This window comes from Meles meles, chromosome 9, assembly GCF_922984935.1.
Source record: "Meles meles chromosome 9, mMelMel3.1 paternal haplotype, whole genome shotgun sequence".
NCBI lineage: Eukaryota > Metazoa > Chordata > Mammalia > Carnivora > Mustelidae > Meles > Meles meles.
The window spans coordinates 55,364,076-55,390,144 of record NC_060074.1 but is presented as its reverse complement, the minus strand read 5'-3'; the positions used below and the strand labels follow the sequence as shown (position 1 = coordinate 55,390,144).

Genomic DNA, 26,069 nt, shown 5'->3' with positions numbered 1-26,069 from the left:
AAAAAGAAAAAATAAAATAAAATTTAAAAATTTCCCTTTATAAGAAGGTGAAAAAGGGGCACCCAGAACTACCTTCCACGTTCCAAATTGCAGTACTCACCTGACATTAGGAAGGCTCATTCTCATTTGCAAAACTGTTTCATTAAACACTCTCAGTCGCCCTGGGAAGAAAGCACTAGAGTGTGTCGCTCCATCCACTACTTAAAATGAAATGTCCTGCTTCTCATTCACACCAAAAAAAAAAAAAAAAAAAAAAAAAAAAAAAATTCCTCCTGAATTTGATCTTTCACCACTACTTATTTACTTATATTGGTGTCTAGTAGTTTAGTTCTGTTTGTCTATTTAGCTATTTTTAAGTTTCCACTCTATTCCAGGCCCTGCACTAGGCACTGCGGTGGAAAGTAAAATAAGTACATTCCCCAAGAGACCCAAAGGAAACCAATAATTATGTATAGAAGGGAGGTATTTGATCCAGCATACCCCTTACATAAACACACATACTTGCCTCTACATATATGAATATCTGAATAATATGACTATTGATAGCAAAGATAGTATTTTTAGAATAGAAACCCTAGTTATGATAACAGATAACATAAGTTGGTATGACCTACCTAAGTACCTTAAAATCGGAAATGATGGTAAAAGCCAGGCAGATAGAAATAATGAAAATAGATTAAGACAATGTGAGTGCAGTATTCCGGAGAGATGAGAATGCTGGCCATTGTCAAGTTCATCCCCTCCATAAGAAGACACCCCATTGTATAGCTGAGTGGTTCCTGCCCATGTGTGTGTTGGGGAGGGCAAACAGGCTGAAATAAACCATACAAATCATTGGAGGCCTTCTACACTTAGTCCTTACAAATTGGAAACAAATACTTTTAACCAAATTTAGAGAATTTTTGGAACTGGGCCCACCTAGTGCTGTCTTCAGAATGATATACATGGTTTGAGGCCTAGAACTGAAAAGACAAGGAATTACAAAATGTAATTAATTTACACCGAATCAACAAGGGAAGATCAGCTCTTCTTTATAGTAGCTTTATTGATCAATAAGCAAATTCTGAACACTGAGCCATTTCAGAAAGTTTGTGAGAATGCTAGCATTTGGTACTTGGTAATTTAAACTCATTAGCAGTGATAGAGGCTTCTCTCCTAACAAACGCCTTAATAAGGATTTTGTTTGTGCATTAATTTTTTAAATGTTTTTTTTCCCCTGATTTTTCATCCCCTTTTTGTCTTATTTGTAGTTGTTTGGACAATATGTTGCTCTTCTGGCATTTTGTAATGTATTCACTGATAGACGACAAGCATATCACAGGACAGTGAAACACTATGGCTTAGCTAGTACCATAAGCTGACATTTTTGGGCCCTGGACCAAGACTTGAGAAATGGCTAATTAACTTGTGTTAATTCCTAAAGGAATAAAATAAAGACGCACACAGACTCACAGCAATCACCTGAGAAACAAGATGCTTCCTTTTGCTTATTTTTCCTATTTACAAGGGTAGCATATATCCTGGAAGTTTATGTGTATATAATTTTTTTCCAAAGCATGCAGCGGGGGTGAAGGGGCCAGTATTCATACTGTTTATAGCATTCTGAGGCTCCCTTCCTTTCTTGGCTGTAAATCTCATTGACTTTTCCAAAACTATTGCAAAAATAAGTCATAAAACAGAATTGAGGTTTTAAGTCCCTGGTTTCACCTGAATTGTATTTCTGTATATGTGTTGGTTCTTTACAGATTATTATAGCCTTCTAAAAACAGTAACATATTGAATTTTTACAATAAATACAGTCATTTCACCAGTATCTCAAAAAAGTATTAAGTATTTGGGTTTTATATGTCTTTCTATGGGTGTTGTTTTCTTCGGATTTCCGTGTGATTATAAATTGTACTGGTTAATTTTTCAGGGGCTATTTTAAATACAGATTAGATATGACATTCTTTTGGAGGCTTTAGAGTTTTGCCACATTACATGGACTCTTTTGCGGTGGTATATTATTATCTGAGCCTCTTTTAGCCTTTTAATGCTTGAACGTTCCCTTTCTCGGCTCTCCTTTTCTCCCAGTAGAGAATGGAAATTACTACCCTTACATAACCATTTCCCAGATCTGGGCCAAAGAAGGTAATAAAGAACAAATTCCTTTGTGATTCTGAACATTTTATAGATGTGTCTTAGGACCTTTTGATAATGGTGTGCTTGTTATATTTTTCAGCTTGCTTTGACGAGATCAAGTTCTTTAGGTGACTTTTCCTGGTCTCAAAGGTAAAGAGATTCATGTATTTTTTGTCTCCCACCAGCATGCTCTAATACACACACACACACACACACACACACACAGTCTTACATACTACAGTTTACCTGAATGTCAGCCATCTGTAACTGTGACAGTTACTTCATGATAAGAACGTGCCAAGTGTGAAACTTTGATCTTCATGTGTATTTCTACTTCATTATTACAGAAAGCTCATTACCGTGGAAAAACAAGATAATGGAACATTTGGATTTGAAATTCAGGTGGGCAGTTTTCTATTTTCCAGATTTTATTTTTTTTTTAAGATTTTACTTATTTATTTGACAGAGAGAGACACAACAAGAGAGGGAACACAAGCAGGAAGAGTGGGAGAGGAAGAAGCAGGCTTCTTCCTGCTGAGCAGGGAGCTGGATGTGGGACCTGATACCAGGACCCTGGGATCATGACCTGAGCTGAAGGCAGACACTTAATAACTGAGCCATCCAGCCACCACTCAATTTTCCAGACTTTTCATGAAGAAAGTGGCTCTGTTAGTTTGATATTAGCGAGGAAATAGTGAAGTCAGGATTAGAGAGTGATGAACACTCTGACTTTTATTCAATGTGCTGTGGTTTGTTTGGAGTAGTTTTTCAGGATGCTAGGTATCATCAAGGAAAGAAAACATCGAAGCAGTTAAAATAAAACCCCTGAGACATGCTCACCTCCTTGTTCTCAGTTGCTTAATTTTCCTGTAAGTCTTCTGATCGGAAATGCTTGGTATCCACCAGGTCTCAAATGAGAAAGTGAAAGACTCTTTACAAATGTGCATTTTTTAAAAAAAAGATTTTATTTATTTATTTGAGAGAGAGAGAGAGAGAGAGACCACAGGCAGGCAGAGAGGCAGGCATAGAGAGAGGGGAAGCAGGCTTCTTGCTGAGCAGAGAGCCCAACACGGGGCTGGATCCCAGGACCCTGAGATCATGACCTGAGGCTTAAGGCAGAGGCTTAACCCACTGAGCCACTCAGGTGCCCCCGGATGTGCATTTTTATATATTTGCATTTCAGATATTTTTGCATCATCATTTTTATACTTTATATGAGATTTTGAATCTATACTTTCATATTCAAGAAGTACTTGAAAGCATGTAAATTTGTGTGTATGAGGCTGCATGTATTCATATCTATCTCCTGTTACATTTGAAATACTAAAACTTTCATCTCAGATATACAGAAGAAATTTGGACCTTTTTCTTTCTTTTTTTTTAAAGATTTGTTTGTTTCGAGAGAGAGAAGCGAGTGTGTGTGTGCATGAGCAGGAAGAAGGGTAGAGGGAGAGGGAGTGAGACTCCCAAGCAGACTCCATGCTGAGTGTGGAGCCCCATGTGGGGCTCAATCTCACAACCCTGAGATCAAGACCAAGCTAAAACCAAGAGTCAGAGGCTTAACCGACTGAGCAACCCATGTGCCCCTGGAGTTTTTTCTTAGTGGCAACACCTTACCGTTATTATTTGAAACACGTTAGAAAAGTTGGGTTTATTTGCATGTTGTCTCATGCTCTAGGATGTTTCTAAGAGTCTTTATTTTCTATTTCTAATAGCCTAAGAATTTCATTTTCTCATTTGCTCTCTGCTCTTTCATGGCCATATTTGTAAAGATGGTGAATCAGGTCAAATGTAGCCTAATCTAATTAAGTACAACAGTAATAGCTTAAGTATTATTATTTTTTTTCTTCCATCTTTTGCATTTCTTTTAGATGTCTTTTGCATAATCATACTTTTACACTGCATATCAGCTTTTAGGTCTTAGTTTTGATGCTGCTTTCAGAAAATTTTTGTGACTGAATATCAACCCCCAAATTGGAAAGTCGGTGTGTATTTGAAGATGAGGGACAGGAAACAGCCAAGTTAAACATACTTTCTGAATAAAGAAACAGAATGAGTAGGGAGAAGGCTACAAGAGGAAGAAAGATACTTTCTACGTTCTCTTCTTTTCTTTTTTAAAAAAATTTTATTTATTTATTTGACAGAGAGAGATAGATCACAAGTAGGCAGAGAGGCAGGCAGAGAGAGAGGGGAAGCAGGCTCCCTGCTGAGCAGAGAGCCCAATGCGGGGCTTGATCCCAGGACCCTGGGATCATGACCTGAGCCAAAGGCAGAGGCTGAATCCACTGAACCACCTAGGCGCCCTACTTTCTACTTTCTGAACTATTCTACTTTTAAATTTGGTGTACTCTGTAATTTTTCTCTCAGGGTTTAGAAGCATAGTACTCTCACTTATTCCCCATTCACACGGAACACTCCTTTTCCATTGGAGAGATGTGGCGCTCTTTGTGACTGCTTCTTTTTAAATGAGAATTATCCACAGGATGTGTGGCAGTTGCTACTGGAGACAGGATCAATGACCACTCATGTATCCTGTTTAGTGTGACAAATGGGGATCTTTTTTTCTCTTTCTTCTGTGATATATGTCACTGTTTCCCTGTGCTTCTCCCCCATACCACGAATGCCGACTCTACATGAAGCAAGAGTCAAAACTATCCGTAGTGGACAGCAGGCTGCAGCGCCTTGAACTTTTGTAGGGCAACACTGAGCTGATGACTTCACTTCGGAATTGCAGCATGAGCCAGGGAAGCAGGAACCCTTTCCTGTGCCAATTCCCATTTAGTGTGTGCTTTCCATTGTCAGCTCTGCCCCCTAATCTAGTCTTTAGCAGTGCTCAGATTCGCAGTTGTCACCAAATGGGGGAAATGCCCTGGGAACCTTTGGAAGACCAGATAGAGCCCCAAATACCCGAATTGTGTGCCCACTGTTAACATGGATTTGGGTCTTGGTTTCCCAAGTGAAGGGCATGTTAGAAAAGAAACAAGTCCACCTCCTCTGAATTTCCATGGGTGCCAGGTTTATACTGCTAATGAGAATTGCATGGTATGGTAGCAAGACAAACATCAGAGTCCCACATATCAAGTTCATACTCTCTCAGTGCTGCTTTGTGGGGTTTTTAGGAGTTTCAATGAAATAACACATCTTAGAAATTACTGAGTAGTGTGCCCGGTACCAGTAGATCAGCCAATGGCAGGCGTTGCATGAAGGTCACTGGGCCTGAGGGAGTGCAGTGTGTCTTTTGTAACTCTAAGAAATGAAGGCAATTGTTATGTCACTGGCATCTAAAAATGGGACCCAGAAGACCGGGTGAGAGAGAGGGAAATTATTTCTACCCATAACATTGGGTGCTCTGCCTTTTCTTCTCCATCCCCAACCCACACATTTTATACTGGTTGCAAACATATAAGCCAACTGTGTAAATCAACACATTTGCCCTCCCTCTACTTACTTTGGTCACTGGACCTGGAAGGTAGATGCTCACTGCTAACAAGAATTGCTGTAACAGTGGTTTCCCAAAGGAGTGACTGTTAGAGCTTTGGTTCATGTACCCCATGAACCAGATCACCTTTCCATTCCTGGAAGTGTTCAGGCTCTAGCAAGAACACTTCCTGGCCGAAAAGCTGTTTAAGAGGTCTCTGCCATAGATGGGAAGTATATTAACTGATCTTTAAAAGGTCTCTTCTACCTTTACGATATGCGGATTCAACATGCCTTGTAGAGAGAATAGAAATTCCTTAGATGTTAACAAAATCAAGTTTCTAGGAGTTGCTTGCATATGATTGATTTCTGGTTCTGGAGCCTGTATGTATAATAAGAAGGAACGAACATCAGTCATTAACTTCTCCACAAGGAAGTGGTGCTGTAATGTGGTTTAATTTTAGGAATCGCGTTACTTAACTCAGGTGCTGATTTTGATTCTCAGTGGAACGAGGCTTTATAACTTAAATGTGTGAAAAAGGCAAATATGTTTGTAATAGGTCATTGGGCCACTCTAGCAATATTTATGCAATGTTCTTGGTACACTTTGACACAAAAATAAAAATAAAAACAAAAACAAACTGCTTTTGCCAAACTGAGGCAAGAGATGAAGCATAAGTTTTTCTAATCTGGTTGGGGGGCTAGTGAACTAGTGAGTATTCAGGGCAGGCATAGCAGAAAGCACTTAGACAAGAAGGTAATCGCGTCAATTATAGTACTTTTGAAAAAATGCAGGGCAGATTGTCATTATTTGCAGAGCTCTGATTTAAAATAATTATTGTTGGCATATCTCCCTTCCTGGATGTGTAGTGTTCCATATGCTGCTGTAATGAGTGGTTTAGCTTGGGAGAAATACACAGAGATTTTTCTCTTTGCTTTTGGCTACTATTGTTTTATTCCATTGGGAAATAAAAAACCTGATTTTTCTTTTTTTAAGATTTTTATTTATTTATTTGACAGACAGAGAGCATGAGCACAAGCAGGGGGAGAGGCAGGCAGAGGGAGAAACAGGCTTCTTGCGGGGTCGATCCTAGAACTCTGGGATCATGACCTGAGCCCTTGAGCCAAAGGCAGACGCTTAATGACTGAGCCACCCAGGCTCCCCCAAACCTGATTTTTATTAATAGATATATAATAATGAGAGCATTAGATGGTCTTTTAGGCTTGGACATACAAAATCTTGAATTAGAGTGATCATGAGAGGCATGGGGGAGTGTCAGGCAGAAGAAGAGGCAGGAGCACACTCCCCGGCTGGATTCTGGGATTCTGGATCAGGACCAAAGACGAAGGCAGATGCTTAACCGACTGAGGCACCCAGGTGCCCATCCCCTCCCCCCCTTTTTTAATGGATGTGGCTGGCTACAGATTGCATTATAGAATTTCAAGCTTAGTATTTTTGATTCAGTTCATATTCAAGAAAGCCTTTCCAAATTGTTCTTGGTATTTACCTACTATAGTGCTTAAGGTAATCAATATCATTTTATTTTTTGACACATAGATTTTGAGGTTTTTTTGAATAGTAATTATGTATCACTTTAATTTTTACAGACTTACAGGCACCAGAACTCGTTCTCCTCAGAGATGTGCACTCTGATTTGCAAAATCCAGGAGGACAGCCCGGCACACTATGCTGGCCTGCAAACTGGTAATTTGTCATTTTGCTCATGTTAGGAATTATTTAAATAGCAAGAAAATTTTTATGATGTCAAAGGTTGGGATATGATTGCTGCTGTGAATTTTCTTCACTCCTTCATGTTGCTAGGGTTTGGGGCTTGCTTCTTTTATTTTATTTGGATGTCAGGAGGGGTTATTTAAGCAACTGTTCTAACAACTCACTTTTCTTGGCATCTCCCAGGTGATGTCCTTGCAAATATCAATGGCGTGAACACAGAAGGCTTTACCCACAAACAAGTTGTTGACCTGATCAGATCTTCGGGAAACCTGCTAACGTAACTATACATCTGCTTCCTGTAGGGGCTTCAAAAATGTTATGGTCTCTCATAATGCCTGTTGAGTGAATGAATAGGCTTTTTGTTCAGGATCACAAGAAGGGAGGCCGTGCACCATAGCTTTGGGACTGGGTACAGACATTCTTTATCAGTTCCTTTTGTTTCTCAAGGTTTCCTCAAATTTGAACATACTGTCAACATCTGAAGTCAGAGGACATCAATAGCTCAAATGTCTGTGTGGGAGGGATAGCATTTAGAAAATTTATTTTTTTTATGTCAAATTCAATGAAACTGGCACACGTTCTCTTTGGTCAGAGAGGAACTGGTCCAGTTTCCATGGTTGATACAATCTTGTGGTTAGAACAAATGAAAGGTCAGAAGGGCTGAAGTTTTTATTCTGATACCACAAGCCCATTGTTTTTCTTTTCTAGTGTCCCATTTGGAAGGTAGGAAAGTCTGCTCAATCCTTTCTGCCCTGCAACACACAAATTCACACTTGCTAATATTCCAGACTTACTAATAGAAGAGTGGCCTCCTCAACTAGAGATTTGACTGATTTTTCCACCATACCATCCTTAGACCCTAGTAAGACTTCAGTAATTAGTGGAAAGATGGAATTTGCTCGATCATTTAAATGATATTTATTGAGCAAATACTATGTTCCCAGCTTTGCAATAGGCTTAGGAGAGACATGGGCAAAAACTTTCGTACTGCTTTATTGATTGTGGGAGGAGATGGACAAGGAAAGCCTCCAGAAGAAGTAATTTTGATTATTTTAGTTATGATAGCTGCTGTTAAGAAAGTAAAATAAGGCATGGGATAGAATACTGAGTAAGAGGACTGCTGTGTAGCTTAGGTGTTGAAAGGGATCTTCTCTGAGGAGAGGAAATCTGAACTGAGACCTAAGGAAAGAGAAAGGATGGTCATGTGAACTCCTGCTGAAAGCATTTCAGGCCAAGAGGGAGGTCTCTGAACTCTCAAAATGGGCTTGGCATGTCCAAGAGAGAGAGACAACCAGTGTGATGGGCGGTTGGTAGATTAGGGAGAGTGTTAGATATGAAGGCAGGGAGAACATGGGTCTTGTCGGGCCAAGTAGTTTAGGATTTATTCTGCCTAAGGTGGGTCTTGCATTACTTCCCTCATTCTTCTCAGTCACCTTGTGAGGTTAGTTTTATTTCTATATAGAGAAAACGACAGAAGCTTAAATTAGGTAGAGTGGAGATCAGTGATCTAGTAAGTGACTGGGCTAGGATGTGACCACCTGCTCTGGATGCCAGGATCCATTCTCTTCAACTGCCCCACTGTTGCTCCTTGCAAGCTGCCCATAGAAAGTCTGCAGGATGCTCTTCAGTGATCCTTGTCTAAAACTTCAGAGATGCTCTGGGTGTACGTGGGAATAGTTTTGAAAGATGACTCCTGATGGCAGAGGACTTAGTCCAACTCTGGATCTTGTGAGTTCAGGGTAGAGGATGGGTGTGCTCTTTCCTCCAGAGAAACAAATCTGTGAGGTTGGAGCCATGTACAATCCAAAGGGAAAAGGTGGCAGTTAGAATCAGAAAGCTACGTTCCAAATGGGTGAAGTGGGCAGAATGCAGGGATGTAATTAAGGAATAATGGAGATCCAGAGATCAGGAAAGTGAGAGACATTTGTCTAAATATTGAAGAGAACAACCGATGTATGCCTGTGGCTCTGCGCGTAGACATCTGTTGCTTGGGTGGGTCAGATGGGCAGTAGGAGTCCTATTGAAACAGATTCACAGGATCCTCACTAGTGCCCAGAGACAAGACCACCATCATGAGAAAGCAGACAAAATCCTGGCTTGCATTATCATCTCATTATCTTGGGAATGATGTTGTTAGAAATAAAGAAAACAGGTCTTGGTATTTCATGCTATTGTTTTACCATGACTTGAAACATTTCTGCATCTTAGTATAATATTTACAGCTTACTTATCAGAAGGAATTTGAACCATTATTTTAAAAATGCCTAGGTGTGTGACTCACATATGAAATTTGTTATCTTATTCAGATTGCTGACTTAATAGTCAAAATAAAGGCATCAGCATGAGCCCACAAAATAAATCAGTCAGGATAGAACAAGTCTTTTTATTTTTAGAAAGACTTTTGGTGTAGGGAGAAACAAACACCTTTAAATTGATAATTCTGGGATTGAAGTTTATACACTTAAAAGGTTCTGAGATGTGAGAATGATACGAAGGTTATTATCTCATAGTGGTTCTGGCTCTGTTCTAGTTGACAAATTAAGGCAATTTACAGAGGTACAGTTTCTTAGAATCCTAGGAAAGAAGGAACTTTTTCCCTTTTCCAAGAAATGGCATGATGATTATACTGTTTGCAGATCCCTGTTATATGTTCTTTTCATTGCTGGATCCCTCATGCTTAGCACGGGGTCTAAAGTCTGGCACATAGTAGATGCCCGGGAAGCATTCACTGAATAAAATAGGTGATTTAGCCAGAGCCCATAAGGATAAATTCCAGTAGAGACCAATAGTCATTGCCATGTAGTGGCGTCTATAAAACGAGCTATAGTTTACAAGTTAGCCAATATCTTTTCTTTCAACCACCCTCTCCAGGGGATTTTTGTTTTGTTTTGTCTTTTTTGTTTTGTTTTGTTTTGTTTTGTTTTGTTATTTTCTTTCCCTGCATATTGTCAGAAGATTCGGCCTAGGTCCAGACACTTGAAGTGCCGTGGGGATTATAACATTTATGTTGCTTTTTAAAGTATAGTCTGCTCTCCAAGTGTAGTACTTCATAAGGATGGTACTTGTTTGAAAGGATCACTCATGCTGCTCCTGTCCCCCACCCCCTTTTTTTCCCTTAAAACAGGATAGAGACTCTTAATGGAACAATGATTCTCAAAAGAGCAGAGCTTGAAGCAAAGCTGCAAGTTTTAAAGGTAATTTAATTTAACACAGTGAGACACACTTTTCACCCTTGAATGTGTGAGTGGTAGAATAAAAATGTATTTGAGGGATTGAAATAGCCCTTGAAGATGAAATGTCGTGATGAGTCTAAACTGCTGAATTATCAAGAGCCACACAATTACCTTTACAGGAATATTCAATTCTACAAACCAGGGCAAATCACTTTCTTCCTTCCTCCTTCTGTGTTTCTAGGAGGCTCAGAAAGGAAACAGGAAGGCACATCACTTGAAGAACTTTTCACTAGTGCACCTGTGATCTCTCTTGATTTACATTATGGGGGTGGGAGAACAAAGGAGGAGTTGCTGGTTTTTCCTCATTTTTTCCAAGTGCTGCATGTCTGCAGGAGGGCCCAGAAGCTTTGCTTTTCCATTGTCCTCTTCTGGGTCCTTCTGCCCTGTTTCGTTCTTCCTATAAAAATTATCTCCCTCTTCTGCGGCTGTCCTTGAATCGACTTTCATTGGCAAACACACAATCAACATTGAAGTGGAAAAAATGAATTTTCCGGGAGATAGTACACAATGTAGAGAGTTCAGAGAAAATTCCCTGGGAAGGCTCTTTGAGGGTCTTGAAAATCTCAGTTTGCTAGACTGGTGAGGCTCTGCCAGGCTATGGAGTGCAGACCCTCATTCATGTGCCTTTGAATCATGATCCTGCAGACCCCACTGACCTCTTTCTCCCAGAGATCTCCCCTGCGTGGCACTGAGGTGGCCAGGCTGAGCAGAGACCCCAGGGCTTACAGGCAGGCTGCTCAGTTGGACTGTGTTTTGCAATAGTTGGCATTTATGAATTCCTTTATGAAGTATGTACTTCTTAATTATTGAGCCCATGAGGGTAGAGTTACTATGTTCAACTTTTATGTTGTATTCTTCCTCCCCTCATACCTAGTTCATCGATGAGCCCTGTTTCCTTCTGCATCAACACTGATTTTATACTCTTGTCATTTTACTTGTCATTGGGATATTTTGAATGAATTTGTAAAATTCCTTGAAAGTTTCCTCTGTTCAGAGTATGATAGGAATTGACATTTATAGAATAAATATCAGCTGACGCCTTTATGGTTTTCACCTTTCCTACATCAAACACAGGATCTTGACCTCTTAATTCAGGTCTTTTAGGCACTTCAAAAACATTTATCTTTTCTTTATAGACTTTTATGTAGCTTTTATTATGTTTATTCTTAGGTGCCTTCTAAGTTTTCTTGCTACAATGAACATGATTTTTTAATTTTCAAAGATCTTTTAATTTGTCACTATTAATTTTTGTGTCAATTTTTAAATCCGATAGTCTTGCTGAACTCTCTTTATTCCAATGTTTGTAGATTCCCTTAGATTTTTTCATAGAGGCATAATAGCTGCAGATACTGACGGTTTTGCCCCTTTACCCCTGGTTATTCAACTACAGTTGATCCTTGAACAGCACAGGTTTGAACGCTTGGGTCCACTTATATGAAGTTTTTGCTCTTTTATAAATGAGGTACGACATTGCAAATGTATTTTCTCTTCCTTGTGATTTGTTTAAAAATATTTTCTTTTCTCTAGCTTACTTTATTGTAGGGATACAGTATATAATATAATGTTTAAAAATCTAAAAAATATCTGTGTTAATCAACTGTTTATGTTATCGGTAAGGCTTCCAGTCAACCCTAGGCTATATTAGTAGTGAAGTTTTTAGGGAGGCAAACTTATACATGGATTTTTGATGGGGCAGGGGTCAGTACCCCAAATCCCTGTATTATTCAAGGGTCAACTATATAATTTATTTTTCTTCTCTTACAACATTGATCAGGACTCCTACAAATAGTGATAATCTTATTCTTGACTTTAAAGGGAATGCCTCTAATATTTTATCATTAAATTTTTTAATAGTTTTTTTTTTTTAAAGATTTTATTTATTTGACAGAGAGAGATCACAAGTGGGCAGAGAGGCAGGCAGAGAGAGAGAGAGAGGAGGAAGCAGGCTCCTCGCCAAGCAGAGAGCCCGATGCGGGGCTCGATCCCAGGACCCCGAGATCATGACCCGAGCCGAAGGCAGAGGCTTAACCCACTGAGCCACCAGTTTTAAAACTGTCAAAACTGAATTTGTTTTTACAAAAAAAGACAGTATTAGTGAGGATCTTTTTTTTTTTAAGTAAACCTGGCTTTTTCACCTTCTCATGGAAAAAGGAAAGAAATGTACAAAAACTGGTAGTGTTATTTAAAACATAACTGAGCAAATAGGTCTTCATTTCATGGAATAAAGCATTCTACAAAAGCACATTTCATGTTTCTAAGCAATTTCTGCTCCTTCAGTGTTTTCTCTTGAAATTTTAAAATTCGTAGGTACCAATTTTTTCAAATGAAGTATACTTTTTTCAATATACCCATCCTTGCCCAGAACATCATGAGGACCTTAACATATTTAAATGTTGATCTTAAGGCCCCATCTTTCCTATTATTGCTTTACTTGGGAGAATTTTATCAATTTTTAGAATGGAAAACTATATATTTTTGTTCTGAGTAGCTTGCGAGTTGAATTGACGTGCTTGCTGTTTTCTGTTCCTTCCCTCTGGGTTTACTTTCTTTTTTGCTGTAGTACTTCCTGCAAGGGTAAGCAGGGCTTTCTTTGTCCAAACAAATCTTTCACCGCTAATGTTGAAGGAGAGTTTTATTAGGGGATTGACTTCTTCTCAGATGATGTTTTGCCTCCTTAGCCTTTTAAATGTATTGTGCCTTTGATATTTTTGCTTATGGAAGAGCTCTTATTGTTTATCCTTTGTAGGTAATCTGCATTTTCTATATTTTCTTCCAAAAGTTTTAAGGTTTTTCCTTTTTATACTTAAGTCCTGGATTTGTCCAGAATTGATTTGTATGCATGGTATGAGAGAATTCTAATTTTCTTTAATTTCCATATCAATACTCAGTTCTCCTAGTACCATTTCTTTTAGTCCTTCTTTTCCTCCAAAATGACCTGCAGCAAAGTTTCTGTTTTTAAGCAAGTTTCATATATGCTTGGATTTTGTTATAGGCTCCATATTCTGATCCATTGTTTCTCTTAAACTCAGTTATTATACCTTTGTAATAAATATTGGTATCTGGTTGAACAAACCCTCCAGGTTATTTATTCTTGATTCTTTTGATCCTCTATATAAATTTTAGAATCAGATTATCAAGTTCTATAAATAAATTTTGGAATTTTGGTTGATACTACATTTTGTATAGCTAGCTCAATTTGAAGACTTAACATCTCTATAGTATTGTGTTTTCTTAGTGATAGACGATATCACCATCTTTTTTTTTTTTTGCCCATCCCCCCACTCCTTTCCCCTTCCAGCAACCACCAGTTCTCTCTATTCATGAATCTGTTTCTGCTTTTTTTGTTTGTTTGACTGGGGGTTGTTTTTTTGTTTTGTTTTGTTTTGTTTTTGCATTCCACATGAAAGTGAAATCATATGGCATTTGTCTTTCTCTCTGACTTATTTCACTTAGCATAATACCCTGGAGGCCTATTCCTGTTGTCACAAATGGCAAGATTTATGGTTGAGGAATATTCCATTGTGTATGTATACCACATCTTCATCCCTACCTCTACTGATGGACACTTAGGTTGCTTATATACCTTGGTTATATTTTTAAGTGCTACAATAAACTTAGGAGTGCATATATCCTTTTAAATTAAACAGTTTCTGTTTTCTTTGGATTAAAAACTCAGTAGTGAAATTATTACATCATATGGTATTTCTATTTTGGGGAAACTCCATACTATTTTCCACATGGCTGCATCAATTTGCATTCCCACCAATAGTGCATGAGTATTTTTTTCTCCACATTCTTGCCAACACTTGATAATTCTTGTTTTTGCTGTTAGCCATTCTGACAGGAATAAGGTGATATCTTATTGTGGTTGTGATTTACATTTCCCTGATGATTAGTGATGTGGAATGTCTTTTCATGTAGCTATTAGCCATTTGTATGCCTTCTTTGGAAAAATGCCTATTTAGGTTCTTTGCCCATTTTAAATGAGATTATGTGGGGTTTTGATGTTGATTGGTATATAGTTTGGATATTAATCCTTTATTGTATATATTATTTGCACATATCTTCTCTCATTCCATAGGTTCCTTTTTGCTTCAGTGATGTGTAAAACTTTTTAAATTTTGTTGTAGTCCCATAGTTTATTTTTACTTTTGTATCCCTTGCCTAGGGAGACATATCCAAAAATAGTTTTTAAGACCAATGTCCAAGAGATTGCTGCCTACGTTTTCTTTTAGGAGTTGTATGGTTTCATGTCTCACGTTTAGGTCTTTAATCTATTTTGTATTTATTTTTGTGTATGATGTAAGAAAGTGGTCCAGTTTCATACTTTTGCATGTAGCTGCCCAGTAGTCCCAATTAATGAAAAGACTGTTTTTCCTTCATTATATATTATTAACTCCTTTGTCATAGATTGATTATCCATTAAGTGTGGGTTTGTTTGTGGGCCCTCTATCCCTATGCATCCCTGTTGATCTATGTATCGATTTTTGTGCCGGTACCAAACTGTTTTGATTACTTTGGCTTTGTAGTATACCTTGAAATCTGAGATTGTGACACCTCTAGTTTCATTGTTCTTTCTCAAGACTGTTTTGCCCATTTGGGGTCTTTTGTGGTTTCATACAAATTTTAGGATTATTTGCTCTAGTTCTGTAAAAAATACTATTTGGATTTTGACAGGGATTACACTGACTCTGTAAATTTCTTTGGGTAGTATGGACATTTTATTAATATTAATCCTTCCAGACCATGGGCATGGTATATCTTTCCATTTGTTTGTGTTGTCTTCAGTTTCTTTCATCAGTGTCTTATATTTCCCAGAGTATAGATATTTTCACCTCCTTGGTTAAAGTTTTTCTTAGATATTTTATATTTTTTGGTGCACTTAATTTCTCTTTCTGCTACTTCATTATTAGTGTATAGAAATGCAATAGATTTCTGTACTTTAGTTTTGTATCCTGCAAATTTACTAAGTTTATTTATTAGTTCTATTAGTTTTTTGGTTGTATTCTTTATGGTTTTCTATATAAAGTATCACATCATCTACAAAAATTGACAGTTTGGGGCGCCTGGGTGGCTCAGTGGGTTAAACCGCTGCCTTCGGCTCAGGTCATGATCTCAGGGTCCTGGGATCGAGTCCCGCATCGGGCTCTCTGCTCGGCAGCGAGCCTGCTTCTCTCTCTCTCTCTCTCTCTGCCTGCCTGTCTACTTGTGATCTCTCGCTGTCAAATAAATAAATAAAATCTTTAAAAAAAAAAAATTGACAGTTTTACTTTCTCCTTAATCAATTTGGATTCCTTTTAGTTCTTTTTCTTGGCTGATTGCTGTGACTAGAACTTCCAGTACTATGCTGAATAAAAGTGGTGAAAGTGGACATCCTTGTCTTCTTCCTGATCTTAGAGGCAAAGTTTTCATAATTTTAACCATTTTTAATTTTTTATGTCTTTCAATAAAGAGTTATACCTTTATGCAAATAGATTCTATACATTTCTCACTAGATGTATTCCTTTCTACTCATGATTTTTGTTCATACTATAGTTTCTTCATAAAAACAATGAATGTTTTGATTGAGGTTGATGTATAGATTTGTAAAACCAATTTTATGCTGTTATTCAAATTACAGAATTCAAACTATTCTAAATAGTTTTTAGAATAGAAATAGAATAGAAATAGTTCTAAATATTCTAAATATAATTTCTAACAAATTATCTGTAGATTATTTGGGGTTTTCTGTGAAGATAATAACTGTTAAGGATGACATAAAATTCTCTTTCTTCACTCCACTGGGTAGGGCTTACAATACAGTGATGAATAGAAACTGTAATTATAGGCATCCTTGTTTTGTTTTGACTTTAAAGGGAATTTCCACTTTTTCCTATCAGGAATGAGCTCTCTATGAATATACTTTTCAGATTTGAGATGCTCTCTTCCATACTAAATTTTTTGGTAGTTTTTATAGTGTTTGTGTTTTGAATTTTGTCAGGCACTTTTTTGTGCATGTGTTATTCTTGCTTATTTATTTTAAAAATATCTGTCAATATGGTGAATGACATTTAAAGATTTTCTAATGTAAAACCACCTTTCCATTTCTAGAATAATTCAACCTGATCATAATTTATACTTGTTTTTATATAATTATAGATTTGATTTGTTAATATTTTCTTTTGGATTTTTGAAGGTAACTTTATTTTATAGGTAGAATGGCCTGCAATTTTCTTTTCTCAAACTATCTTTCTTTAGTTTTGGATGTATCATGTTTACTGGACTTTTAACACGAGCTGGGGAGAGTCTTCCCCTTTTTCTTCTCTGGTAGAATTCTTGTAACTATCTGAATCATCTGGGGTTAGGGTTCTTTTTTGGTGGGAATTATTCTAAACTCTGTTTCAGTTTCTTTATTAATTATAAGCTATCTCAGGCTTTCTGCTTTGTTTGTTTTGTTTTATTTGGGCCAGTTTTATTGAATTAATGTTTTTGTTAAATTTTTAAAATTTTCAAATTTATTTTATGTGTTGATAAAAAAATTCTATTCTCATGTTTTTCTTTTTATGCCTCTCTCTCTTTCTCTCTCTCTTTTTCCCCCCTTGGTTAAGTCCAACTAGAGGATTTTCTATTTTTGAGGCTTTTCAAAAACTGGTATTTCAATTTGTGGCATTCTTTTGTCTGTTTCTGGTTACTTTTAAGATGTTCTTTTGTCTTACTGATCTAAAAAATACACTGAAATATGATTAGGTCTAGATTCATTTCTAAATTTATACTGCTTAGAAATTGCAGTACCTTTTCAGTCCAAGGATTTGTGAATTTCTTCAGTTTTGGAAAGCTATCAGCTTGATCTCTTGGAATATACATTCCTCACCATTCCTTGAATTATCTTCTGGAATTCTTGTTAGGCATATTTTTAGAGTCTTTTGATTTATTTTCTTTGCTTCCTAACCATTTTTTCATATTTTCTATCAGTTTATCTTTTTTCTTATGTTCTGTTGAGTTCTTCAGTAATGTCTTTATTCTGTATAGAATGAGTTGTTCCCATGAATTTTAAGAGTTAATTAATTTTTTATCTTCAGATCATTCTTTTTCATGTCTATCTGTTCTTGCTTTATTTCTTTGTTTCAGGTTTCTTGTTCTGATTGACATTAATCTCATTTCTTCCTCAAAGGATTATAAATATTTTTGTTTTAAAGTCTTCTTTGGACACTGTTCTGTTTTCTTTCTTTCTTTTATTCTTTGTTTCTTTTTTTGAGATAATCTATGTACTGACTATCAATTTTGTTGTCTTTCATACAATTTGGAACTCATATTGCTTATTTCCCATGCATGGTGGTCTTTGCCTTCTACTCCATATGGTTCTTGGGTTGCCTCCACCCTGCATTTTCAAGGCTCCCAATCCAGAGCCAGGTCTGGCAGCTAGCCTGCCTTTCTGGAGGATTCGTGTGCTGTTTGGCTCAGGTCATAGGCTACATTTATGTACTCCTGCCTCTCCAGATACTAGCTCTACATGAGCCATGGTCACCATCAGCAGCTTTTCTCACCCCGCCTTCATGGTAGTAGAGCTCAGCCAAGGTTCAAACAGGAAACTTGTCTCTGTCCTGTGCCCTGATAACTAAGTGCATTCAAACTATAGATTGCTGCAGGATCCAAATTCCTAGCTACCTGTTTCTGCTTCTCTAGGTCTGGCAGATCTTTGGGTTCATCCTTGCTTATCTTCTTGAATTTCTTTTCCTTTTCTAATCTTGAAATTATGTGATTTCCAGTTTACTTTCTGAACCAGAAATGTCTGGATCTGACCTGTAACCAGGGTCAAGTTGGCTTCCCCTTCACACAATGACATTTAGTTGGTGTGTCCTGTGTAAGTATGCATTCATCTTTTAAAGACTCCAGAGGCCACAAGCTCTTCTTTAGAAATAGGGGTCCATTCTGAGCTATGTTTTCAGGGATTCCCTTTCTTATAACCTATGATTCAGTTGTTTAACATGAAAACAGCACATCCACGTGCTAGCTGAAGGAGCTACTTTTCAATCTGGCTCTGCTTTTTACTGGGTTTGTAGCCCTACATTGCACCTTTATTTTCTAATCTGGAACTTTGTAGGACTGATAGGAAAATTAAGCAGCGTGTTATCCACAAAAGCAGTGTAAAAGTAATAAAGATGGAAATGTGTAGCTATATGTCTCATGTATATTGAAACCATTGGAAATATATCCAACTCAAAATATCCATCTGTGATAGTTGACTTTTATTTCAGGAAGCCATTCTTTGATATAGTCATTCAACCAATATTTACTGAGCAGTTGCTATATACCAGGCTCTGAGCTAGGTACAATGAGGTGATAGGGCCCGGTATGGTTAGTTCTCCCACATGCTTTAATTTTCTTCTAATTGTGAGAGGTCTCATTTGTCCAAATAACAAATGTAATGTTAATAACAAGCAGAAACAGATTGTGAGGAAAATGGGGAAGCTGAGATAGACACTAAAAACTCTTAGTCACATTGGCACATCTGCTCTTTACACTGGTGTTTTCTTGGTTTAAGTGATGACGTACTGAGATGACTGGGCCAAGTCAACAGATTAGATATTTAAAAACCTTTATTTTCATAAAAAATAGCTATCTGGCAAAGCCTGACTTTCTGAATAGCTAGTGCAAAAATACAATTTCCTCTTCTCTCCATATTTAGTTTTGACTGTCAACCTATCTTTATGCTCCTCTCCGGGACTCTATTCTCTTGCAGGAGAAAGACCCCTTTAAGAGAGAAGGAAGGGGTTAGATCCTTGCTAGTTCTGTTTGTTCTCTGTGGTCCTTAACTCTGACCTTCACAGGACCACAGTTGGCACAGAAAAAGGAGCCGTGACTCAGAGAGCCCAACAGTCTCATAACCAAACTGACTATCCTATAGTGAAGAAAGAACAAGCAATTAATTAAGCCAGGCATTTGATTTAGTGCTTGCAAATTATATAGGGTACCTTAAAGATTGACGCTAAATGTTACCGTGATCAAGGCTTGGAGAATCCCGCCCTGTGATTGTTTAGCCCCCGGAACTGAGGAACCAGCCATTCTTCCCTTAAGCATTTGATGACATTCTTAAAATGTTATGATTTTCTTTTCCTTCGGTCTTCCCTTTCCAAATGTACTTTTTTCCCCTTTTCCTTTTTAGCCTGCATCTACCTTTCCCAGACTTCTTCTTACAAAGGATTGCTTGTTTCCAATAGGCCATCTTTCCATGTGATAAACTGTCCATAGGCAAAGCTGAGCTGTGCCTGTCTGCTGGACTTGCTGTGGGGGATCTGAGCCAGCAGGGAAAGGGACTGGGGAAAGGCCAAAAGGTGGAAGGGAGAATGAGCCTCTGGGTGTCCTTGACATGGCCTCTGCCTGGTTGCTTTGTCTCTCATCACCTCAGCCCCTTTGATGGGCTGCGCCAGGCCTTGTGAGCAGTCTGGACCGTGACAGCAGCCTCTTCATTACCATCCTGGGCCACTGCTCGCCTGTGCTGCCCGGTGGAGGAAGGAAGCAGTTAAGAAGTCACAATGCTTATCAGTGTTCTAAATTTAGCCTACTAAGGAAGCCTTTCAGACAGGCTGGCTTCCCCTTTTTGCTGTGAAAAATACATAGGTGTGTAGCAATAAACAGAGCTTTTATGCCCCAGGCTTACAGTATGATGATATTTGCTGAACAATTTACTAAGCTCTAGTCACTGTTCTGAACATTTTACATCTACTAACTCTCCGAATTCTCAGGACAGTCTCAGGGTTTCGATTCTGTTATTGCCTTCATCTTATACATGGGGGAGGGAGGGAAGCCTGGAGAATAGATCCTTGCCTGGACAGCTAGTAAATGGACACAAATCCAAACAATCTGGTTCTCTAATATTTTTAAAAATATACAAATAAATAAATGTCATGGTTTCTCTTGTCTGTTGTTTCTATTGAAACAATGTTATTCAACTTGATGCTACTAGATTATTAGATGTTACTAGATTATTTACTGAGAAAGTAGTATTCCCAGGATCTCCCTTTTATGTAGAAAATAATCTTCCAATGAATGGGAGGCGTTGTTAGTGTTAGAAAGAAAGGAAAAAAATTATGATAAATCTCATCATCTAGAAGTAGATTGTTATCTTCAATGGGGATTCCCAATTATTAACACTTTTTTTTCTTTTTTATCAGCAAAACTTGAAGAAAAAATGGGTGGAGTTCAGATCTCTGCAGTTACAGGAACAGCGTCTGCTTCATGGTAAATGTAATTTCCTGTTCAGAAACCACACTAACATTCAACTTTTTGTTATTTCTGCCTCTAAGTTATTGCAAGATTATCATAATTATAGGAAAAAAATTGTCTAGCATGGATCAAGAATACTAGTCTGTGTTTTTTGGCTTGAACTTTGGGGAGACCTGTTTTTGGAGGGTGAGTAGGTCAAATCACATCCCCTCCTCCATACATATAACACATATGCACACGAAAACATGCACACACTTGTATATATGCACAAACATGAAAGAGGCACCTGAAGTTTTAGAAGAGCGGTAGGAATGATAGCCTGGTTTTCCTACTACTGCTGTAGATGTATTAAATTTCTGAGAATGTTTGTGGCTCCGAGATTGTGTAGTTCTCAGAAATTATTGAGGCTGGAATGGTAGCATGCTTCTTGGGTAGAGCTCCTATTATTTGTTCATATTATACAAGTTATGTGAATGCAGAGAAATGCTTCTTCATGGCCTGCAAACCCGTCAGAAATACCAATGATCATTCTAACAGTAAAGGCGTGGCTCTTGCCACTGTGTGAATTCTGAAAGGAATGGTTGAATTTAAATGTTGTTGATTTGGGAGCATCTGGGTCTGTCAGTTGGTTGAGTGTCAGACTCTTGATCTCAGGGTCGTGAGCTGGAGCCCTGCATCAGGCTCCATGCTGGGTATGGAGCCTGCTTAAAAAATTGAAATAAAAATTTGTTGATCTGACATTTGCTATGTGAGTGGTGTTAACTGAGGAATGAACTTTTTTGTACAAATAATACACTGAAACCACTAGCTATGTGGGTGTGAAATGTAGGTTCTGCCTTCTCAAGATACCACTGAGCTAAAGTCTTTATTTATAACCTAGAATGTTTGTTTCAAGTAGTAATTTATTTATAGGAAAAAAGATACATTTAATTCATAATTAGGCACTAATTATGGCTTAGAGGTTTGCGCAGAAATTTTGTTTTTTAAATGAAACTTCTATGTAAGTTACTTCTATTTGGTATGTTTTTAAATTCATATGCTAAAAAATTCTTAGTAGATTTTTTGGGGGATCTGAAACTTCCTAGCAGGATAGAGGTATAAAATCCAGCCACTCCTGGATATCTGTAGACTTGAGGGTGTTTGGGAAAACTTTGCCCCCACTTCTGAACATTCTGGAGTGGAGATGGGGTTTGGCCTAAAATGTATAGGCAGTCCTGGGGTTCTATAGGAATAGCTTGTATAGAGAAGGTCTTTAGTTCAAGATTAAGGGGAATGACTCCTCATTAAAGCCATTGTTGTACACATTTTTTTTTTGAGAAACTGAAGGAGTTCTGTAGTTTACTTTTTCTGGACCTAGAATAAATATACAGGGCTTGAGATTCTCAATAGCTTTCTGATCAAAAGAAATTCATCAACTCGTTACCCCTTGAAATAAGGTAGGCTTTATTAGTAAAAAAGGAAAACATTCTGACTAGTCAGTGCAGAGCTGGCTGTATTCAACCTTGCAGATTAAGTGGAAAATCAGTCTCTTTTTGTATTGCTAATCAAGGACAAAGGAGAGCAACAGTAGAGAAATAATCAGCACAAAGTAAAACCATTTCTGAGTTTGCAATGTTCTATTACTTTTCCTGAAGCAGAGTCACCTTCTGACTATGTTGTTCTCAGGGTGGTATAACAAATAATCCCCTTCCTTTAAGTAGCAAACCAGCCAGCTCAGATAGTGCCCAAGCAAGTGGAGGTAAGGACAGGATGTTGGTGGTGCGATTAAAATTTGAGTTTGGAGAGCCCAGATACAGGTTATGAAAGGTTGATTGAGAAAAAAAAAATTCAGCTAAGAAGATAAAACTCAACTTCTACAGATAAATTGTTACTTATTTAAGGACAGGGCTGTTTTTTGGGTACTGTACCATTCCAGAGCATTTCAGTATTTAAGGATTCTAGGAAGAAACATGGAATATTGAGACTAGAAGATATCCTCTCTGTTGTAAACACCTTTGAGTTCTCTATAAATCAGCCTACAGGTGCAGGTTTTTTTTTTTTTTTTAAGATTTTATTTATTTATTTGGCACAGAGATCACAAGTAGGCAGAGAGGCAGGCAGAGAGAGGAGGAAGCAGGCTCCCTGACGAGCAGAGAGCCCGATGCGGGGCTCGATCCCAGGACTCTGAGATCATGACCTGAGCCGAAGGCAGAGGCTTTAACCCACTGAGCCAACCAGGCGCCCCAGGTGCAGGTTTTTTAACTGTGTTTCCCATACGCTTCGAGTGATGTTATGATAATTATATAATTATTTTAAAATTTCAGTAACTGAAAATCAGAGGAACTTAATGGAGGAAGTCTATAAGATGGCATTCCCTTAAGTATGTTATATTTTTTATATTTTTCCCATATATTTCCAATAGAATGCCATTTCTGTGAGGACTTTAATGAAAGGTTGCAGGGTCACTTCCGTTTAAGAAATGATGCTTTTGGCAGTTGACAAGTCACACTGGCATACTATCAGAGGAGTTGACTGTTCTTGTGTGAAGAATCTATTTACATTTATTTAATTCAGCATGACTGTTTCTGTGACTGTGGAACCCTTTTACATGGAAGCTAGTCCATGAACAATGGTTTGGGAAACACCACTCTAAGGTTTATCAAGTGGCCTCATAAAGAGTCACTTATTCATACAAGTGAAGCTCAGTGAAAAATATTTTTCAATTTTACTCTTTCTTGCACCCTTTCAAGAGAAATTTTGGTGTATTTGCTGGTAGGGAGTGATGCTCCTATCCATTCCATAGAAGTCTTTGTTTTCTGCATTCTAGGTGACACAGGTAACCACCCAAGTTTCGAAAACATGGACATAGATGAGTCGGTTTTGTTTGGAACGCTGCCGGGGTCGGGCTCAGCCCTCCTGGACCGGAATCGACTATCCAGTGAGAGCAGCTGTCTGAGCTCCATGACAGTGGACAGCGAGGACGGCTACCAGACGTGTGTGTCTGAGGACTCAAGCAAGGGAGGCTTCAGTCGACAGACAAGCACAGATGATGAGTGCTTTGTCCCCAAGGATGGGGACGATTTCTTGAAGAGGTCTGTTTCCAGGAGGGACCGAAGTTTTAGTTCTGCCAGCAGTGGGTCCATGTCACCCTTGTGGGAGGGCAACTTCTCAAACATGTTTGGGACCCTGCCCCGGAAAAACAGAAGGGGAAGTGTCCGGAAACAACTCTTAAAATTCATCCCTGGCCTTCACCGTGCAGTGGAAGAGGAAGAGAGTCGCTTTTGATGGGTTGTCTTGACCTTTCCTAGTAGCTTATTTCGTAAATATCTTTAGACTTGTTTAGACTAACTCCACTCAGCCTGCTGGGAAATTGCAGATGGATTGCAAAACTGAAACACCATACTATGACGATGTGACCTTTATTTAAATTTTTGTACCATAAGTTTTGCTTCTTAAATCTTTTTATTTTTTTTAACCAGAAAAGCTCAGGTTATAAACAGAAAATAAGGGAATTGAGTAATAAATTGGAAAATATAACAAATTAATGGACATTCCTGCTCATTCTAATGTTGCCTGGGAAGGCAAGGGTAAATATTTATTTTCTAGATTATGTGGAAAACTGAGAACTTTTCAGAGTCAAGTGTAAATAAAAGAGTGAAGGAATATAATTATTTGGATTACCTTCCATATGTTCATTGTAGGTCATACAACTTTGTTTAAGATCAGTAGCCTCCAGGGAGGCTTAACAATAGGTCATTTTGAATGCTTCTCTTTACATCTGTGAAAGATCATAAACCAGAGGATCACTAGCTTTTTTCCACATCCACAGCAACAATAAAGCAAGAGGTATAAGATACAAAAAGAGCATGAAGTATAAGATTCAATATGAGAGTTTGGGATCCATGGGAACATGTTGTCTAAGATGGGTACTGAGCAAGATTATGATAAGAGCTTTAGATAGCGTAGACAAAATGGGTGAAAATGTCATTCTTATTCGATTTAATTTTTGTCTGTCTAAACGTTGATGGGGAGTCTAGAATTCTCAAGATCCTGCATATAGCTTTGTGGTTTTTGTTTTTGTTTTTTTTTTTTGAGTAAGTGTCTGTAATTTGAAAAATTAGAGCAAGGAAACAGATTTTCCTCCTGTAGATTTTTTTCACATTATTCCTCACTTTATATTATATATTCCAAACAGTTATTGTCTCGGCATGCTTTTGACCTTTGGTTATGTTGGTATCACATTACTTCAAGCCTTTTAATCACATTTTTATTCAGTACCCACTCAAGTCCATGATTTCTCTGTTCTGGTGATACAGCAGCTCGTGACTGCTCTACATTCTAGTCATATTCACGACTACCCTATATTCTAGAGTAGATAATGCCAACAATGCAACAAATAGTGCTCATTGATTTAAAGCTGTGTGTGTGTGTGTGTGTGTGTGTGTGTTTGGTGTTTGGGAGAAATAGAGACATTTGCTAAGTGACTCTGAGTGTAACCACGCTTAAATAAATTGAGTAAAGAATGAGTCATTTTAAGAAGAAAAAGGGGAAAGTAAGGAAGCTTGTAGGGTAAGAAATGAATATTAAATAAAATATAAAAAGATTTCTAATTGGAACCTACTTTCTACGGGCGCCTGGGTGGCTCAATGGGTTAAGCTTCTGCCTTTGGCTCGGGGTCCTGGGAACGAGCCCCTTTTCGGCTCTCTGCTCAGTGGGGAGCCTGCTTTCCCCCTCTCTCTCTGCCTGCCTCTTTGCCTACTTGTGATCTCTCTCTCTCTGTTAAATAAATAAATAAAATATTTTTTAAAAAAAGACCCTACTTTCTATTAATTATTTGAACTCTGAATTACCCAGTGGGCTCAGCTAGGGAATCATTCATATGAAAAGCAGGGTGCATTGTTTTGCAGGAAAAATAACAATGCTGTCCACCATTTACTGAATACCTAGTAAGTTAAAGACGCTTCCATGTGATCCCTGAAACAACTCTGTTAGACAGGTGTTAGCCATACAGATAAGGAGGAGGAATTCAGAGAAGTTCCCATGGCCAGTGGCAGGACTGAAATTGAAAGCCAGTTCTTTTGGGCTCTGGCCTAGTCTCAGTGTATCTAGATACTGTTTACTCTTTTGCTGATTCTGTGTGGTCATCTCCGTAGGACTTCCTCCCAGCTCCTGCCCCTCATGGAATACTTACAGCATACAATTGTAGATACCGCATGGATAAAGATTGTCTTTGGTAAATAAGAGAACAAACAGACTTTTAGAATGACTCTTTCTCTTGGCCTCCACAAGCAAGTTTTCAAATAAAGGCACATTAATAACTTCATGGTTAACAATACATTTATGTATTGCAACAAAGGCTTGCAAGTCCAAGTTGTGGTTGGACT

At 38.0% G+C, this 26,069-nt stretch overlaps 1 protein-coding gene across 8 annotated transcripts in view; it reads left to right on the top strand.

Annotated features, from left to right (window-relative positions):
• Positions 1-24,353, top strand: part of LOC123951018 (cytohesin 1 interacting protein) — a 72,461-nt gene extending 48,108 nt beyond the window's left edge. For 7 of the 8 annotated variants that reach the window (XM_046019582.1, XM_046019585.1, XM_046019586.1 and 4 more), the window contains 7 exons: positions 2,222-2,271; positions 2,469-2,523; positions 7,147-7,243; positions 7,454-7,547; positions 10,395-10,464; positions 20,655-20,721; positions 23,513-24,353. In XM_046019582.1, the coding sequence (XP_045875538.1) occupies positions 2,222-2,271; positions 2,469-2,523; positions 7,147-7,243; positions 7,454-7,547; positions 10,395-10,464; positions 20,655-20,721; positions 23,513-23,970 (891 nt within the window). In that variant the 3' untranslated portion in view covers positions 23,971-24,353. The remainder of the gene's footprint in view (positions 1-2,221; positions 2,272-2,468; positions 2,524-7,146; positions 7,244-7,453; positions 7,548-10,394; positions 10,465-20,654; positions 20,722-23,512) is intronic. The other variant, XM_046019581.1, reaches the window with a different exon arrangement.
• The last annotated feature ends 1,716 nt before the right edge of the window (positions 24,354-26,069 follow it).